Consider the following 19,709-nt stretch of genomic DNA (forward strand, 5'->3'; position numbering starts at 1 on the left):
TGGGTCTGCACTTAATTAGCATGAGGGGGCTTCACAAGAGGAAGTTTGCCACTGCATGGGACTTTCCAGTCTGGGCGGGTTCTGTTACTTCCATTTTCTTATCAGGCTGTCTCATCAGGGCTTGACACCCGGAGGAAGCTGCTAACTGAAATGTTGGTGGCTTGGGTTTGCTTCGGCCTAACACACACAATGAAGGAAGGACATAAAATTTTAAAAATGTGTTTTAAAGACACATAAAAAAATAAGTTAGGGAGCCATGTGATTCCTCTTTATATTTCCTTTTTTTTTTTTTTCCTTTTAAGACACATATGATTAAAAATTCAAATCTTCAGTCTTTTGGATTTTTTGTTAAGAAATTATTTTTAAATACCTTTCTCTCTTTTTAGACGTGGGGTGCACATCAATACAAAGAAAAAGCATACCATTAAATCTGTCTTATTACTTAGAAGAAACAGCTTATATGGCAATTTAAGTTCCCCTCCACAAAGCATTAGCTCTTGATCAAGTTTTATTTTATAAATAAAAGTGTGTTTGTGTGTAAGAGACAGAGATTGAGGTGTTCTTTGTTTTATGTTTCCTTTCTCATGACTGTTACCACTTTTCATACACTTGCTCAAGCAAGAAAACTAGAAGTCATTTTTGGATGAGTCTTTCCTGTATCTCTGCCCCTTCATGTCCAAGTGACATATAGAGTCATGTAAACTCCTCGTCATGATTAGGCTCCAATTCTTTCTGGCCCTTCTGCACTCTCTTCATGAAGACCCCTAGATTACTGCCAGTAGTGTCTTATACAACTGTCACACCCCAGTCTTGCCTTCTAGTCTATTCTTCAGACAGCTGCCAAAATAATCTTCCTGGAATGCTAATCTGAATTAATAATCTCTGTTTTACCAATGCATAAAGTCTCCCATTCCTTAAAGGTAAAATATGAACTGTGTCACATGGCACAGTAAATTCTGGATGATATGAGCCCAACTCGTCTCCATGGCACTCCACTACAAGTAATCCCCCTGCCTGATTCCCTCACTCAGATGACTTTGGCAGGTGTTTCTCACATTGTAAGACAGCATACCTTCTCCTGAACAAAACTCAGACTAGCCACAGCTCCCTAAGGAGGCCTTCACAGATCCCTCCCCACATTTCACTGGCTTCCTGCATTCAAGCTATATGTCATCAACATACTTTATATTGGCTTATTTATTGAGAGTCTTCACATAGAGGCCTTCATATAAGTTAATGTGCCTTTTAATTCTAAATCACCTTTATCTATTATCTGCTACTGTGACTAGCCATCACAAGATTTCGGTATCTACTTATTGAAGTAATGAAAGAAGAATGAAAAAGAAAGGTAGAGAATGAAGGAGGGAGAGAGGAAGAAAGAAAGAATGAAAAATAAATTAATTCATTAGCACAATCTGTTAATTTCACAAACTGTGAGAAATGAAAATTTATAAAATAATTATACAAAGAATAAACCAATGAAATAAAGTCAGCTATAATTTACCAGCTCTAGTTTTCCAGGTACTATGAGTATGATCTCCTCCTACCCTACCCTCCAACATATGAAGCAACCAAGTGGTATTTAGTAAAAGACGCAGTAATTTATGGGCATAATGGAGGTGGGAGGAAGCAGCCTACAGGGGAAATGGCAACTCCTGCCCTCTTAATGCCACACTATAAGGAGGCTGTTGAAGCTGCACTGGTAAAAGACATTATGTGAGACAGGAGAGACATTTAGCTTTTAGTTACTAGAGGTTCAAATACATAAAATATTCAAAAAATTAACATTTATATGTAAGTAAAAGCAAGTTGCATTTAAGTGTTCATTTTGCTAAGATTGAGGCATACTCTGCCAATTAAAAAAAAGACTATGTATATGTATATTTATTTTCTTTAATTGTGATTTGGGTGGAAATTTACAGAGCAGATTCACCTTCCATACAGGAATTCACATATACTTTGTCTCATGACATTGACCACTATTTACCACAATGCAATAGCTCCCCTCCCACTTCCTCCCGATAGTTACTTCTTCCCTGTGTCCATCCCTCCATGCACTCTTGCCCCCTGAGCTGTCTCCCGGTGCATAAACAGCCCTTCTTTCTCTCATGATTGTTCTCTTCAAGGAGTGTATCTACCTCAGGTAATGTTCAGCTCATATGCCTGTCTTTTGTTTGCCTGGAAGCCACAGGTATGGGTTCAATTCCCGACCTGAAGGGCAGCTAGAGCCCATAGTCTCAGTGGTTCCACCAGGCTCTATCAGACCAGAAAACCTGGTCTCCCCCCTACAAAAAGACTATAATTTTTTGACAGAAGGTACAGCCAGAGACTTCCATAAAATCAGAGATTGGTGTGAGTGGAGAGGGCACAGCAGGGTTGGTTGAAACAAAAGGTACATCTCCAGATGAACATCTCACATCTTCCTAAAGTGAGTTGTCCAAGTTCATTTTGGGCTGACTTCTCAACATCCATGACAAATGCCATACTGAATAAAGACAATAATGATTCTGAGGTGAAGGGGTCAAGCAGACCTTGGTTAGAATCCTGCCAGCATCTCTTTCTATCTGGGTGAACTTGGAAATGTGTGTTTAAGCTTGTAGAGCTTCAATTTTCTTATCTGTAATATGTTGATAACTATTTTCCCTTAGAAGATTAAAGACAGATGTTATAAAATTGCTGCTTAAGTTTCTTTCATATAGAAGACTTTCAAAAATGACAGCTGCAATAATTATTTCCTCATCTTTATCATTGGCCACAAACTTTTCTACCTCAGTGGGGTCATTTTCTCATTTTTACTCATTCAAAGTTTACTCTTTCTCCAAAGCACAACCCAAGATCTCCTTTCTCTGCTTAAGAGCTGCTCATACTCAAAGAACTTGTATTCTTTCTAAAAATTGATAACCCTAATTTGCAATATTATTCTTGTAGGACTGTATTAAGGTATAATTCCTTTTACTAGTTAATTGTTCATGCCTTGCTACTGAATAATTCCATATCTGAGAGAATATGTCTATCAATTTTCTTCAAATTTGGTCCTGGAATCTGTGTGCAAATTTGGCTATCCCTTCATAAGTCCAGAGCACTTGTGGACTATACAGAAATAATCTTCCATTCCTTGTAAGATATCAATAGCTGGCTTTGCAGGCAGAACCTCTCATTGCTGCCCTTGGGCACAAATGTCATCTTGTCTTCCTTGCCCTTTACAGATGACAGCAAAGTTCGGATCAGCAGCAGCCCACCCTCAGCCACCCTGGGCAGCCTCTTGGATGACCAGCACTGGCACTCGGTCCTCATTGAGCGGGTTGGCAAGCAGGTGAACTTCACCATGGACAAACACACACAGCACTTTCGCACCAAGGGTGAGGCTGATGCCTTGGATATTGACTATGAGGTGAGTGATTCACCCTATACGTACATAGTGCCCTGACGCCAGAGCATTTAGAAAATCAGTAAACACAAGCACAATTGAGAGGGCATTTGGGGCATTGGTCAAATCTTAATCTGGGGTGTTTTTCCTCTCCATCTGTACCTGGAAGCCTATAAAGGAGGAGTTAAGAAAAATGCATGGATAATGAGCTTGCAGGGAAAGAGTACAGCCTTGGCAACAATAGTGGGCGAGTAAAGGGAGGATTTCTGGACAGACTGTAGAAATAGCTCTGTTAGGAGGCAATTTTAATCATTGGTGAGATAGATAATAAGAAGATGAATAATTGAAAAATTAGGAGCTGACTTTTTAAAAAAATTATTGTTATTATTAAATTTTTACTGTGAGCTGTAAGGATGATCTCTCCATTTGATTCTAACCCTTATTTAACATACTGTGGATAATATGTGACATTCATTTACTTCAAAAAAGATTTTGTAACTCTTGCTCAGATTGGAAAATTGCAAGATATTGAGTAGATGTTTTTGAGCTGCTGCTAACTGGAAATCTATGACTATCAATCACTGTCCTTTATCAAGTTATTTAACTGATTGAAAAAAAGCAAAGTATACACACAATATTGGAATTATCTTAATGCAAAGAAATATCTTCTATGAATTATAATCAGTTCCTGTGGAGTCCATTCTGATTTGTGGTAATCCCAACCGTGTCAGAGTAGAACTGTGCTCCACAGGATTTCCATGGCTGATTTTTTAAAAACTAGATTGCAAGGACTTTCTTTAAAAGGTGCCACTGGGTGTACTCCAATCTCTAACTTTTCAGTAAAAAGCCTTCCATGTTAATCCTTTGTATCACTCAGGGACTCTGTCTGTGAGCTTGAGGACAACAGAATACATAGAATCATCTTGAAGTCTCACCACTTCCCCAGTACTTTCCCTCTATGAAATAGTTCTAAAATTCACTAAATGCCTGATTCAATATTTCAAAGTCTATATCTGCATATCATTGTCTGTTTCCTCTGTATGGGATCACTGTGGTTTGACAGTATAGTGAATTCATCTAAGCATTCAAGGATATGAAAGCATTTAAAGGTATGAAACCCAGTGATGTCAAATATTTATGACGTTGAAACAGATTTTTTTCGGGACATGCCTGAATTTCTTGATGCCTCATAAAAAATGCTTCCTAGGAAGGAAGCACAGCTTAACGTGTTCCTCAGAAACAACCACTGCTTCAGAAAATTCAAACCTCTTTCTGGTTTGAATTTTGAGTTTGCAGCCAACTTACTCTAACAATCATGAAAGAAGGTACACAGACTGACTCTAACAGCAATGTTACACATAAGTATACTGGAGGAGAAAAGCTATGGATCAGAAAAAGTCTTCAGAACAAATATATCTCTCTAGTCTTTGAAGAGTCCATCTCAAAGCCTGGGTGGAGAGAAAGGGGCACTGGTAGCAGGAGTATTGTGTCCTAATCATTATGTAACCGGTATCTAGTTGTATAAACCTGGCATTAAAACTCCTAACTTCAGTTACATGGAAGCAAAATTAGAACCCCTAAAATAATAAAGCTAAAATTTATGTTTAAATATAAGGTCTATATTTAATGAGGGGCAGTGGTGGTACAGTGGTAGAATTATAGCCTTCCTGTGGAAGATCAAGGGTTCAATCCCTAGCCAATGCACCTCGTGTACAGCAATCTGTCAGTGGAGGCTTGTGTATTGCTCTAATGCTGAAGAGGTTTCACTGGAGTTTCTAGGCTAATACAACAAGAACAAAAGACCTGGCAATCTACTTCCAAATTAACAACCAATTAAAACCATCTGAGACTCTCTTCTGAATATCAATCATATGATGTGGCACTTTCCTAGGAGTCAACTTGTAGAGAATTTACACACCAAGATAGGTGCTGTTGGTTGGATGCTTCCTTTCTAGCTAGAAGGCAAAAACAGGCATAGAACCTTCTGTCAAAAAGAAAAAAAAAAAAAGGAAAGAACCAGAAAGAGTACAGAACCTTTAGTTCTCATTGAAATGTTATCCCACTTCACATCATCCAGTCCATATGACTTTCTCCAAATGCTTCTGGAAAAGTCTGTAGCAGTTCACTTTCACTCCCAACCTGGAGCAGATGGGCTATAATAAAGAGATATTTATAGTACTTTACTGAAATTCCGCTTTTCTGACATCCATATAATTCAGGAAGTTTTTCTTCTTTTCAAGAGTTCTCAGTGGCCTTATTTCACATAGCCATTTTACAAGCTGAAAAAATTAAAATACATTATTTTTAAAATATGTGATTTATATATTAACATTCCATAGATTCTGAATGACATTTGATAAAATACAAAATATATTTTAATATTAATTCTCATAAAAATACTAGATTATGCTTGCTAAGCATTTTAAAATAAATATATGTACATATATCTTCAAAGATAAATTTATAGACATTCAGAAGAAATTGTGAGATAGTATTTTTATAATCTAAGATTGTAGGAGGCCCTCCTAAGTATGACATAAACTCTAGAAACCTGGAAACAAAATATGTTAAAACTTTTTTCCAAATATATACAGGGAGTTCTGGTGGCGTAGTGCCTAAGGCATTTGACTGCTAACCAGAAGACTGGCAGTTCAAATCCACCAGCAACTCCTCAGAAGGAAGATTGGGCAATATACTTCTGTAGAGATAACACCTCAGAAACCCAAGGAGGGTTTGCTACGAGTTGGGACTGACTTGATGGCAGTAAGTTTTTTTTTTTTTTTTTTTAAATATACATACATGCATATATGTAAAACACCCACTGCCATCTAGTTGATTCTGGCTCACAGCTTCCAAGGCTGTAAATCTTTATAGAAGTAGATTGCCTCATCTTCTTCCCATGGAGTGATTGGTGGGTTTGAACCCCTGACTTTCAGGTTAGCAGCCACTATGACACCAGAGCTCTATCACTATATATATTAAATCCACATGATACTCCCCCAACAAAAACAAATAAAGAAAACACATATAGACACATAATGACCTCATCCTCCTCCTAACAGCTTGAAAAAAAGTACTCGCAAAAAATTGTAATTTCCAATTGCTGTTCTAGGAAGATGGCAGAATAGGCAGACAAACTACACAGACCCTCTCAAAAAAGAAAAGAACTAATACAGATTACAGAATTATTCAATTAATACAGATGCAGAAGATAATCGTAGAGTCCTGAGCTTTGAAAGGAAGGATACAGAAGTGGACTAAACTCCAATAGAAGAACCTGCATGAAAACAGCAAAAAAGAGACATATGGAGCTTCAGACTGTCAGTGAACCTGACAGTATGGACAGTTTGTTGTTGTGGTGCTGTTAGTACATAAGAATTAATGAAAAATCAGTCCTGCTAGCCAGAGGCTACATGCAAGACTGCATTGGTGGCTGGTGAATAGAAGGGGGAAACAGTGAAGAAGGAAACAATCTGAACTGTGGAGTTTTGGCTGTCTGGAAGGTGCAGCCATTGTGAATGTTTATAAGCGATGCAACCATGTTGGATATTTAAAGTGACAGCATTCTCTCAGATTCCAGCAACCCAAGAATAGGCTCCACTTGCTGCCAACAGCAAGGACATACCAGACACTGAGAACTGGAAAAGTGCAATATTCTCCTTATTTATCTTGTACCCCACACCCTTTTCATGAATGGTGGTGCAGCCATCCCTCACCCCCACCCAACTTCTAGGCCAGGAGGAATTCCATGCTCTGATAGAGTGTGAGTGCCCTACCCTGCCCCACCAAGATTTTTTTTTTTAGTTTATTTGTTTTTGTCTGTTTTAAAATCATTCTTTTTTCCCCCCTTCTTTTCATTATTATTTGTTCTTCTTCCCATTCCAGATTGTAGCTTTTGACTTTTTCTTTCTTCTCTTTTCATGGTTCCCATTTTTTTCTTTCGTGTGGTTCTTCCCATTCCTTGTTTTTCTTTTTGCATTTTTCCCCTTTTTTTCTGATTATTCTCAAACTCTGCCTTTTCCCTCTTATTCCCCCTTCCACAGATATTGTGCTACTTCTGTCCCTGCTTCTAGTTATATTTCTTTGTCCTTTAAAAGTGTGTCTTTAAATATTTTCTCCCATTTATTGCCTTTCCTCTTTTCCCCCCTTTTTTCTCTTTATGATGATAGTTCCTAATGTGTTTATGGGGTGTCTTTTCATCCTCTTGGTTTTAGTTTTTTGATGGCTTTTCTATTTCTGTTTTTGTCTAACTAAATGGAAGATGGCAACTGTGCCCATACAAAACAACCCAACCCATACCTCCTGCAGCTCCACTTACTGAGTGACAGCAACCACTTCCTACTGTACCACATGGCCAATGATACACAACCACCAATAAAAGCCTGACTCATGCTTAATTTCTCTTCACAAACAGTTAACAGAGATCTATGCAGCTACTCTCATTCTCTATCACATACACCAGAAGACAGGTGGTGAATGCATAAGTGCTGACAACTAGTGAATAGAGGCGAGGCGCACAGTACCCTGCATATATATATATATATATATATATATATATATATATATAATGAAAATCTTAGGCAAATCACTTCAACATACAATTGCCAATTAAATATAAAATCAAAAAGTCACAATGTCTTGAAGACAACAAATCATCACAGTCCACTCAAAGAAACAAGATAAAACAGTAGAAACAAGGGACCAAGATACAGACCTAGAACATATCTTTGAGAAAGAAGCAACACTGGAATTCCCTTATAAGAAATTCAAAAGAATTATATTTAGGTATCTTCAACAGATTGAGAATCAGATTAAGGAAAACACTGACAAAATCCTAGAACAATTTCAGAAGAAAATACAAGAACAAAATGGCAACACAAATGAAAAATTAGAAATGATACAAAATCTACAGATAGAAATTCAGAAGACTAATACTAAATTGTCAGAAAAAGATTACACATTGAAAGGGCAAAGGAGTAGAATTGAATCAATGGAAGACAGAGTTAATGAGATTGAAGACAGATACCTGAATAATTGTTTGGACAGGGATCAATCAGAAAAAAAAGATCAAAACAAAATGAAGAAAGCCTAAGATTCATGTGGGATACCATCAAAAGGAAGAACAAGCATGTCATTGGAATTCCAGAACAGGAAAAGACAATTAAAACCACTGAGAAAATTGTCCCAGATTTGTTGGAAGACAACTTCCCTGATATGATGAAAAATGAGAATATATCCATTAAAGAAGTCCAAAGAATCCCAAACAGGATAGACCCCAAAAGAAAATCACCAAGATATATGATCCTCATACTCACCAAAATCAAACACAAAGAAAGACTCTTGAAAGCAGCATGGGGAAAATGAAAAGTTACCTACAAAGGGCACCAATAAGAGTAAGCTCTGATTTCTCTGCAGAAATCATGCAGGTGAGAAGACAATGGGACGGTATATATGACAGCCTGAAAGAGAAAAAAAATTCCAACCAAGAATTACACACCCAGCAAAATTGTCCCTCAAATGTGATGGTGAAATTAGAAGATTTCCAGATAAGGAGAAATTAAGGGTATTTGTTAAAACCAGACCAACCTTACAACAGATGTTAAAGGGAATCCTTTGGACAGAGAACCAATAATAGCAAACAACAACCAACCATTAACACACACAATGACATAATCCAGAAACCAACACAGTTATAGAAGTATATAAAGTAAAACAACCTTACTAGATTGTAAACAGGGAAACAGAGAAATCAATTGGCAAATAAGGACCACTACAACCCCAAAAGAGGGAAAATATAGTGTAGTTATAGAACTTCTAAATGGTAAAGATGTCAAGAGTGTTGCAAGATAGAATGGACTGTTCTAAACTCGGGGAGAAATCATAAATCACAGGGTAACATCAAGAAAAGTTATAAACCTTCATGTAACAATAAAAAAGAGGACAAGCACAAATATTTAGCAAATACTAAAACAACAACAACGGAAGTGATAACAAGATTCATAAACAAAATGGGCTCCAGACATATGGAAGAAGAGACCAGGAACATCACAGAAAAACATATAACAAAATGACAGCAACAAACTCTTACTTGTCAATAATTACACTGAATGTCAATGGATTAAATGCACCGTTCAAGAGACAGAAAGTTGGAGACTGGATTAAAAAAACATAACTCATCAATATGTTGTCTAAAACAGACAGACCTTAGAGAGAAAGACAAAAAATAGACTAAAAATCAAAGGTTGGAATAAGCTATATCAAGCAAATTGCAACCAAACAAGAGCAGGAGTGGCAATATTAATGTCTGATAAAAGTGACTTTAAACAAAAACCACCATAAGAGACAGGGAAAGACATTAAATAATGATTCAAGGACCAATCAAACAAGAAGACATAACCATAATAAATATCTATGAACCCAATGAAAGAGCTCCAAATTATATTGTGGTATTTAAGGTTGATATCATGTTGGCTGGGCCTGGTTGAGTGGTTGGGCATCTGGGGGTAGATATTCCCCATGATGAGACTGCCAAGCAATTCCATGGTGGATTCTACCATGAGCAGCTGAGTAGCTATGTTAGGATGCCATTTGCTTCCCATATGTAAGGACAAGGTTTGGTATTGGTCTCTAGCCTTATGGCAGATTTGAACTCTGCATGTAGTTGTGTCATTGTTCAACAGCCTGCCATGATTTCCCAACCTTCGGACTTTCAATGGGCTTGAATTATTGGACTGCCATGTTGTTTGGTAACATTGGGAGTGTGCCTTTTCACTTGCCAACCTTGGGTTTGTCAGCCCCAGCAGCCAGCAGATGTCTGAGTGAAGAAAAGTGTCCAGTCTCAGTGGGCTGGGAACAGGAGGCAGAGCTGAAGCCCAAGGTTGAAGGGCTTTCACCCAGCCTGTAGTTCCTGGCACTTTGAACTGGGACTTAAAGCCTCCAAACAGTAAGAGAATAAACTCCTCCTTGTTAAAGCCATCCCATTTGTGGTATATTCTTGTCAGAGTGGCACTAGGTAACCAAAACATACATATATCAGACTTTAACAGAATTGAAATGAAAAATAGAGGACTCTACAATTACAGTTGTTGTTGTTGTTATGTGCCATTGAATCGGCCTTGACTCATAGTGAACCCTCCTTGGGTTTCCGAGGCAGTATCACTACGGAAGTAGGATTGCCCAACCTTCCTTCCGAGGAGTGGCTGGTGGGTTTGAACTGTCAGCCTTCTGGTTAGCAGTCAAGTGCTTTAGCCACTATGCTCCCAGAGCTCCTACAGTTATAGTATGTATGTATGCTTTCCTGACTATACAAAGACATTCAACTGTGTGGTAGCTCATAAAAAATTATGGAAAACATTGCAAAGAATAGGAATTCCAACACTTAATTTTGCTCATGAGGAACCTGTACTTAGACCAAGAGAGAGTTATTTAAATAGACCAAAGGGATAATGAATCAGGTAAAATCAGGAAGGGTGTGAGTCATGATTGTATCTTTTCACCATACTTATTCAATCTGTATTCTGAGCAGATATTCTGAGAAGCTGGACTATATGAAAAAGTATGAGGCATCAGAATTGGAGAAAGACTATTTAACAATCTGCAATATGCAGATGATACAACTTTTCTTGCTGAGAGTGAAGATGACATGAGGCACTTACTGATGAAGATCGAAGAGTACAGTCTTCAGTATAGATTACACCTCAATGTAAAAAAAAAAAAAAATTCACAACTTCATGATAAATGGAGAAAGCATTGAAGATGTCAAGTTTTTTCATTTTACTTGAATCCACAATCAATGTCCATGGAAACATCAGTCAAAAAATCAAAGGATGGGGGAGGTTGTTCCAGTAACATGGCAGAATAGACAGACAGACTGCACAGACCTTCTTCAACAAAGAAAGGAGGAACAAATTCACACTGAAACAGAAGATAATCCTGGAGCCTTGAGCTCTGAAGAGAAAAATATAGAAGTGAGCTAAACTTCGATTAATAGAAGAACCTGCAACAAAACATCTAAAAAGGAGACATACAGAATTGTGGTCTGTCAGCAATCCTGATAGCATGGACAGCTTGAATATTGCTGGGTGGTGTTAGGACCTAAGAATTAACCTAAAAATCAGCTAGCCAGTGGCTACATGGAAGACTGCATTGGTGCCTGGTGAATAAAAGGGGAAGTAGCGAAGAGGAAAGCAGGTTGAGCTGTGGACTTTTTCTTTCTGGAGGGTGCAGCCATTTTGAAAGTTTACAAGTGGTTTGACCATTTTGGATATGTAACATGACAGCATTCTCACAGATTCCAGGGACTTAAGAATAGGCTTCATTTGCCGGGAATTACAAGGAAATTCAGGACATGAATGACTGGAAAGGTGCGATATTCCCCTTGTTACTCTTAGACCTACACCCCATTGGTGAATGGAGGTGTGGCTATCCCTCACTCCCAACCACCTTCTTGGCTGGCAGGAATTCCATCACAGTCTGCATGCTAAGAAGGAGCCTGGGTGCCCTACCACACTCTGCCCAGATTTTTTTTCCTTTTTCTCTTTACTTTATTTGTTTTTGTCTGTTTTAAAACTCTTTTTCTTCTTTTTTCTTTTCTTTTTTTTCTTTTTGGTCCTCTTTATTATTATTCTTTATCCTTCTCTTCTCAGGTACTAGTTTTCAGCTTTTTCTCTCTTCCCTATTGCTGGTTCCCATTATTTTCTTTCTCATGTTTAAACCCACTCCTTGTTTTTCTTTTTGCATTTTCCATTTTTTCTTCAGTATACTCCTACTCTATCCATTTTTCTCTTACAGCCCTCTCCCCAGATATTGGGGGTTTTAGATTTTTGTTACTTTGTTTTATTTTTTGGTGATTTTTCCTGTGTGTTTACATGGTATGTTTTATGTCCACTTGCTTTTACTTTTTTAATGTTTTTTTGATTGCTGTTTTTGTTTAATTGAGTGGGAGACAGCAACAGTGCCCATACGATACAACTACATATACACCCCCTCCAGGTCCACTTACATAATGAGAACCACCACTTACTTTTGCTCCAACTGGCCAATGATAAATGACCACCAAGAAGAGCCTGACTTACCTGTAGTTCTCTTTACAAAGAGTTAACAGAAATATAAATACAACAAACTTACAATGTCTCAGAGACCATCACAATCCACAAAAAGAGGTGAGATAAAGTGGTAGAAACAATGGAGCAGGATATGGACCCAGAACACATCCCTGAGGAAGAAGAATCATTGGACTTCCCTGATAAGGAATTCAAAAGAATTATATTTAGATATCTTCAAAGGATTGCGAGACAAATCAAGGAAAACACTGACAAAAATTAAAGAAAAAACAGGCAAAACCCTAGCACAATTTCAGAAGAAAATACAAGACAATAAAGACAAAATAAATGAAACATTGCAAATGATACAAAATCTACAGGCAGAATTCCACAAGATTAATAATAAATTTTCAGAAACAGATAATACATTGAAAGGGCAAAGGAGTAGAATTGATGTAATGGAAGACAGAATTAGTGAGATTGAAGACAAATACTTGAATACTTCTTTGGAAAGGGATCGATCAGAAAAAAAAGATCAAACGAAAATGAAGAAAGCCTAAGGTTCATGTGGGATACCATCAAAAGGAATAACCTACATAAAATCAGAATTCCAGAAAAGGAAGAGAAAAAGGAAACCACTGAGAAAAAATGTCTCAGATTTCTTAGAAGAGAACTTCCCTGATATGATGAAAGATGAGAATATATCCATTCAGGAAGTCTAATGAAACCCAAACAGGATAGACCCCAAAAGAAAATCACCAAGACATATCATCATCAAACTCATCAAAACCAAAGACAAAGAATCCTGAAAGCATCATGGGAAAAGCAAAAAGTTACTTACAAAGGACAACCAATAAGAATAAACTCTGATTTTTAGAAGAATCCATGCAAGAAAGAAGGCAATGGGATGGTATATATAAAACCTTGAAAGAGAAAACTTTCCAACCAATAATTATATACCAGCAAAATTGTCTCTCAAATATGATGGTTTAATTAGATTTCCAGATAAGCAGAAATTAAGAGAATTTTTTAAAACCAGACCAACCTTACAAGAGATACTAAAGAGAGTCCTTTGGAAGGAGAACCAATAACAGCAAACAAAAACTGATCATTAATACACAAGATGATATAACCCAGAAACCAACACAGCTATGGAAGTATCCAAGGTAAAATAAGTTTAGTAGATTGCAAAAAGTGAACCAGAGATATCAATTGGCAAATGAGGACAAACAAACCAAAAAGAGGGAAAAAAATAATGTAGTTATAAAACTAATTGCTGCCAAAGTCGAGAGAGTTGCCAGATAGAATGGACTATTCTAAACACGGGGAGAAATTTTAAAATCACAGAGTAACCTCAAAGAAAAATGATGACAAACCTTCACATCACAATAAAAATGAGGATAAGCACAAATATTTAACAAATACTAAAACAATGGCAACAAAGGAAATGATATCATGATTCATAAATATAATGAGCTCAGCACAGAAAATTATATGGAATAAAGAAACCAGGATCACCATGAAAAAGCACAATGATAGCTACAAATTCATACTTGTTGATAATTACACTGAAAATTAATGGGTTAAATGCACCACTCAAGAGACAGAGAGTTGCAGACTGGATAAGAAACATAACCTATCAATATGCTATCTACAAGAGACACAACTTAGAGACAAAGACAAAAATAAACTAAAAATCAAAGGTTGGAAAAAGATATATCAAGTGAATGGCAATCAAAAAAGAGCAGGAGTGGCAATATTAATTTCTGATCAAATTGACATTAAGACAAAAACCATCGTACGAGAAAAGGAATGACATTATATAATGATTAAAAGATCAATTGAACAAGAAGATATAACCATAACAAATATTTATGGACCCAATGAAAGAGCCTCAAAATACATAACTCAAACTTTAAAAGAGTTGAAAAGGTCAAACAATGACTCCGCAGTCCTAGTGGGAGACTTTCATACACCACTTTCAATGAAAAATACAACAACTGGAAAGAACTCAACAAAGACACAGAAAAGATCAATAATACAATCCACCAACTTGACCTTATGGACATCTACAGACCAATTCACACAACAACAGCACAATATACATTCTTTTCCAGTGCACGTGGAACATTCTCCATGATGTTAGGCCATAAAGCAAGCCTTAATAAAATTAACAACATAGAAATACTGCAAAGCATCTTCTCAGATCACAATGCTATCAAATTTGAAACCCACAATAGGAAGACAAATGGGAAAAGAGCTAAAACAGAAAATGAACTCCTCAAAAACAACTGGGAAACAGAAGAAATAAAATATGAAATTAAAAAATTAATTGAATCAGATGAAAATGAAAACAAAACATATCAAAATCTTTGGGACACAGCAAAAGCAGTGGTCAGAGGCTAATTTATAGCAATAAATACACACAAAAAAAAGAAAAAGTACCAAAATCAAAACTTTAAAGCAACATTTCAAACAATTAGAAAAAGAACAAGTCACCAGAATAAAGGAAATGATAAAGATTTGAGCATAAATCAATGAAACAGATAATAGAAAGACAATGGAAAAAATCAACAAGACTGGGATTTGATTTTTGAAAAAATGAATAAAATTGACAAATCACTAGCAAATTTAATAAAGGAAATGAGGGAGAGAAGACAAATAACATGAATAAGAAATGAAATGGGTGACATCACAACAGAACAAATGAAATAAAAAGGATAACATCAGGATACTACGAAGAACTGTACTCCAACACATTTGAAGATCTGGAAGAAATAGACAGATTTCTAGAAACACACTACTTACCTAAACTAATACAGACTAATGTTGAAAAGTTGAACAGACCCATAGCAAAAGAAGGAATGGAATAGGTCATTAAAAAATTACCAACAAAAAAAAAACCTGGCCCACACTGTTTCACTGCAGAATTTAACCAAACATTTAGAGAAGAATTGACACCAGTCCTACTCAAACTATTCAAAAATATAGAAAGAATGGAATCCTCCCAAATTCATTTTATGGAGCAAGCATAATCTTGATACCAAAATCAGGCAAAGACATTCCTTAAAAGGAAAACTACTGACCAATATTACTCATGAATATAGATGCAAAAATCTTCAACAAAATCCTAGCCAATAGACTCCAACAACATATCAAGGAAATAATTCATTATGACCAGGTGGGGTTCATATCAGGTATGCAGGGATAGTCCAACATTAGAAAAGCAATCAACGTTATCCACCACATAAATTAAAAAAAAAAAAAAAAAGAACCACGTGATCATACCAATCGATGCAGAAAGACATTTGATAAAATCCAATGTCCATTTCTGTTCAAAACTCTCAGCAAAATAGGAATAGAAAGGACATTCCTCAACATAATAAAGGACATCTAGGCAAAACCAACAGCTAACGTTATTCTCAATGGGGAGAGACTGAAACCATTCCCCTTGCGAACAGGAACCAGACAAGGATGCCCTCTATTACCACTTCTATTCAACATTGTATTGGAAGTCCTAGCCAGAGCAAAAAGGCAAGAAAGGGAAAACAAAGGCATACAAATTGGTAAGGAGGAAATCACCTATCCCTATTTGCTGATAATATGATCCTACACCTAGAAATCCCTAGAGACTCAGTCAAAAATCTACTGAACTAATTGAGAGATTTAGCATCATGGCAGTATACAAGATCAATATCCAAAATTCAGTTAGATTCCTCTGCACAAGCAAAGAGATTGCTGACAAAGAAATAAGGAAATCAATACCTTTCACAATAGCTACCTAAAAAATAAAATACTTGGGAATAAATCTTACCAGTGACACAGAAGACCTGTACAAAAAAAAAACACAAAAGACTACTTCAAGAAACCATAAGAGATCTACATTAATGGAAGAACATACCTGCTTGTGGATACAAAGATTGAACATTGTGAAAATGTCAATACTTCCCCAAACAATCTATATATACAATGCAATGCCAATCCAGATTCCATCAACATTCTTTCAGGATATGGAAAAACCAATCACTAACTTTATATGGAAAAGTAAGAAACCTCAGATAAGTAAAGCACTATTGAAGAAGAATAACAAAGTAGGAGGTCTCACACTGCTGGATCTCAAAATCTACTATACACCCACAGTAGTCAAAACTGCCTGGAATTGGTACAATGACAGACACATAGACCAGTGGAATACAATTGAGAACCTAGAAATAAATCCATTGAAGTATGGTCACCTGATCTTTGACAAAAGGCCAAAATCCATTAAGTGGGGAAGAGATTGTGTCTTTAATAAATGGTTCTTGCAAAACTGGACAACCATTTGCAGAAAAATGAAACAAGATCTGTACCTCACACCATATAAAAAACTAACTCCAGATAGATCAAATGCTTAAATGTGAAGCCTAAAACTATAAAGTTCCTCAAGGAAAGTTCCTCAAGGAAAAAATCGTGGCAAATTTAGGAACTCTAATATATGCCATAAATAGACAATCATGCATAACCTAAAATGCACAAATAGCAGAAGAGAAACTAGATGAATGGGACCTTCTAAAAATTAAATTTTTATGTGCTCCAAAAGAATGAAAAGAGAACCCGAAGATTGGGGAAAAAAATATTCAGCAATGACATATCTGACGAGCAATTTACCTTTTAAATTGATAGAAAATTGCAACATCTCAACAACAAAAAGACAAATAATCTGATTAAAAAATGGGCAGATGACATGAATAGACACTTCACCAAAGAGGATATTCCAGTGGCCATCAAACATATGAAGCAATGCTCACGATCATTAGCCATTAGAAAGATGCAAATCAAAACAACAAGATACCATCTTGCTCCAGCACTAATAGCAAAGTTCAACAAGACAGAAAATAACAAATGCTGGCTAGGATCTGGAGAGATTGTGACTCTCATACACTTCTGGTGGGACTGTCAAATGATACAACCACGTTGGAAAGCAGTATGATGATTCCTTAAAAAGTTGAAATTAGAAATACCATTTGACCCAGCCTTCCTTACTAGCAATATATTCTAAAGAAATGAGAGCCAGGACAAGAACAGATATATACACACACCCATGTTCATTGCAGCACCATAGCTAAAAGTTGGAAGCAACTTAAATGACCATCAATATAAGAACAGATAACCAAACTATGGTACAAATATACAATAGAATATTGTGCAACCCTAAAGAATAATGTAGAATCCAGAAAACATCTCATAATGTGGATGAACTTGGAGGATATTGTGCTGAGTGAAATAAGTCAATCATGTTGTTGCTATTATTATGTGCCATCAAGTCAGACCTGACTCATAGCGACTCCTCCTTAGGTTTCCGAGGTGATATCACTATGGAAGTAGATTGCCCAACTTTCCTTCCAAGGAGTGACTGGTGGGTCAAACAATCATAGAAGGACAAATATTGTATTAGTCTGTTATTGCAAAAAGTTAAGGAAAGTTGATATATGGAAGGAAATTTTCTTTGTTGGTACCAGGGGTGGGAGGGGAAGGGGAGGGAAGGAACATTGTTAGATAGATAGAGACAAGTATAGATTTGGGTGAAGAAAAGGGGAACATACCAAATGTGAGAGATCAACACAGTGATTCTGAGGAAGAAGAAAACATGGAGAGGTGCATGGAAGGTAAGACAACAAAGATGAATGCTTTTGTATATACTGTACAGCATTGTCAGTGAAGGCAAACATTGATCTACAGATGGTTAGATGGGTGGACAATCTGAACTATTAGGTATGTCTTTGCAGGAGGCAGTTTGCCCATGACCATGTATAGGGTTGGTAGACAATGTTTCTATAAGTGTATTTGTATGTTCTGTAAGAATTTCCATTTATATAGTAAAACAGACAATGGACAAGGTTGTAGTCACTTCTTGGCACAGCCATTTACCCAGAGAGAGCAAGTAGTTGGACCTGTGCACTCGGGACCATAGTCCCAGGGGACATCAAGCTCAACTGGCATAAAATACTACACAAAAACATTGTTCCACATCCTACTTTCATGAGTAGCAACTGGGATCTTAAAGGCTTGCAAAAGTCCATCTAGAGGCAACAATGGATCTCTCCTCATCCAGAGCAAAGAATAATAAAGAAAACCATGGAAGCAATTTGTCCAAGCAACTGGTACACCATGTAATCCTCAGTCTATATGACTATGAGACCAGAAGAACTAGATGGTGCCTGGCTAAGACTGTCAACCACTCAGAGGGGGCTCTATGTAGGAGATCTTGGATAGAGAGGGAGAACAATGTGGAACAAAATTCAAAATCATTAAAAAGGGGGGTGCAGGTTTGCTGGTCTGATAGAGCCCGATGAAACCACTGAGACTATGGCCGCTAGCTGCCCTTCAGGTCTGGAATTGAACCCACTCCTGTGGCTTCCAGTCAAATAAAAGATAGGCATAGGAACTGAACATTTACATTAGGTAGATGCACTCTTTGGAAAGAACAATCCTGGGAGAATAGAAGGGCTGTATATGCACAGGGAGACAACTCAGGTGGCAGGAGTGTAGGGAAGGACACAGGGAAGAGGTCACGTGGGGAGGAAGTGGGAGGGGAGCTGTCACATTGTGGTAAATTGTAGTCAATGTCATGAGACAAAGTGTATGTGAGCTGCTATAAGGAAAGTGAATTTGCTCTGTAAACTTTCACCCAAATCACAATTGAAAAAAAAAAAAAAATCAAAGGATGTGTTACACTGGGCAAATCTACTGCAAAAGACCTCTTGAAAGTGTTAAATAGCAAAGATGTCACTTTGCAGACTAAGGTCTGCCTGGCCCAAGTCATTGCCTTTTCAATAGGTTCATAGACATGTAAAAATTGGACAATTAATAAGAAAGACAGAATAAAAATTGATGCACATTTAAGTGGTGGTGTTTAGGAAGAATTTTGAACATACTATAGATTGCTAGGAGACTGAACCAATCTATCTTGGAAGAAGTAAAGCCAGAAATCTCCTTGGAAGAGACTTTGTCTCTTGTACTTTGGTTATGTTATCAGGTGGGAATAGTCTCTGGAGAAGGATATCATGCTTGGTAATGTATGGTATCTGCAGAAAAGGGAAAGACCTGCAATCAGATGGATTTACATGGTGGCTGCAACAGTGGACTCAAGCATAGCAAGAGGCTGTGAAGATGGTACAGGACCAGGCAGTGTTTCATTCTGTTATACATAGGGCCCTTATGAGTAGAAACAAGTTCAATGACACCTAATAAGAATAATAACTTGGGAAGATCAGGAATTTACAGAAAATGGAAACTAGCTAGTTTTCAGTTTGTTGATATAA

At 37.0% G+C, this 19,709-nt stretch overlaps 1 protein-coding gene across 1 annotated transcript in view; it reads left to right on the top strand.

Moving 5' to 3' along the window:
- Window positions 1-19,709, top strand: part of CNTNAP5 (contactin associated protein family member 5) — a 1,495,600-nt gene that overhangs the window by 510,032 nt on the left and 965,859 nt on the right. The window contains exon 6 of the mRNA XM_042780525.1: window positions 3,207-3,391. Coding sequence (XP_042636459.1) covers window positions 3,207-3,391 — 185 coding nt within the window. The remainder of the gene's footprint in view (window positions 1-3,206; window positions 3,392-19,709) is intronic.

The sequence above is a fragment of the Orycteropus afer genome, unplaced genomic scaffold, assembly GCF_000298275.1.
Source record: "Orycteropus afer afer isolate SDZICR_OR568_19922 unplaced genomic scaffold, OryAfe1.0 scaffold00004, whole genome shotgun sequence".
NCBI classification, from domain to species: domain Eukaryota; kingdom Metazoa; phylum Chordata; class Mammalia; order Tubulidentata; family Orycteropodidae; genus Orycteropus; species Orycteropus afer.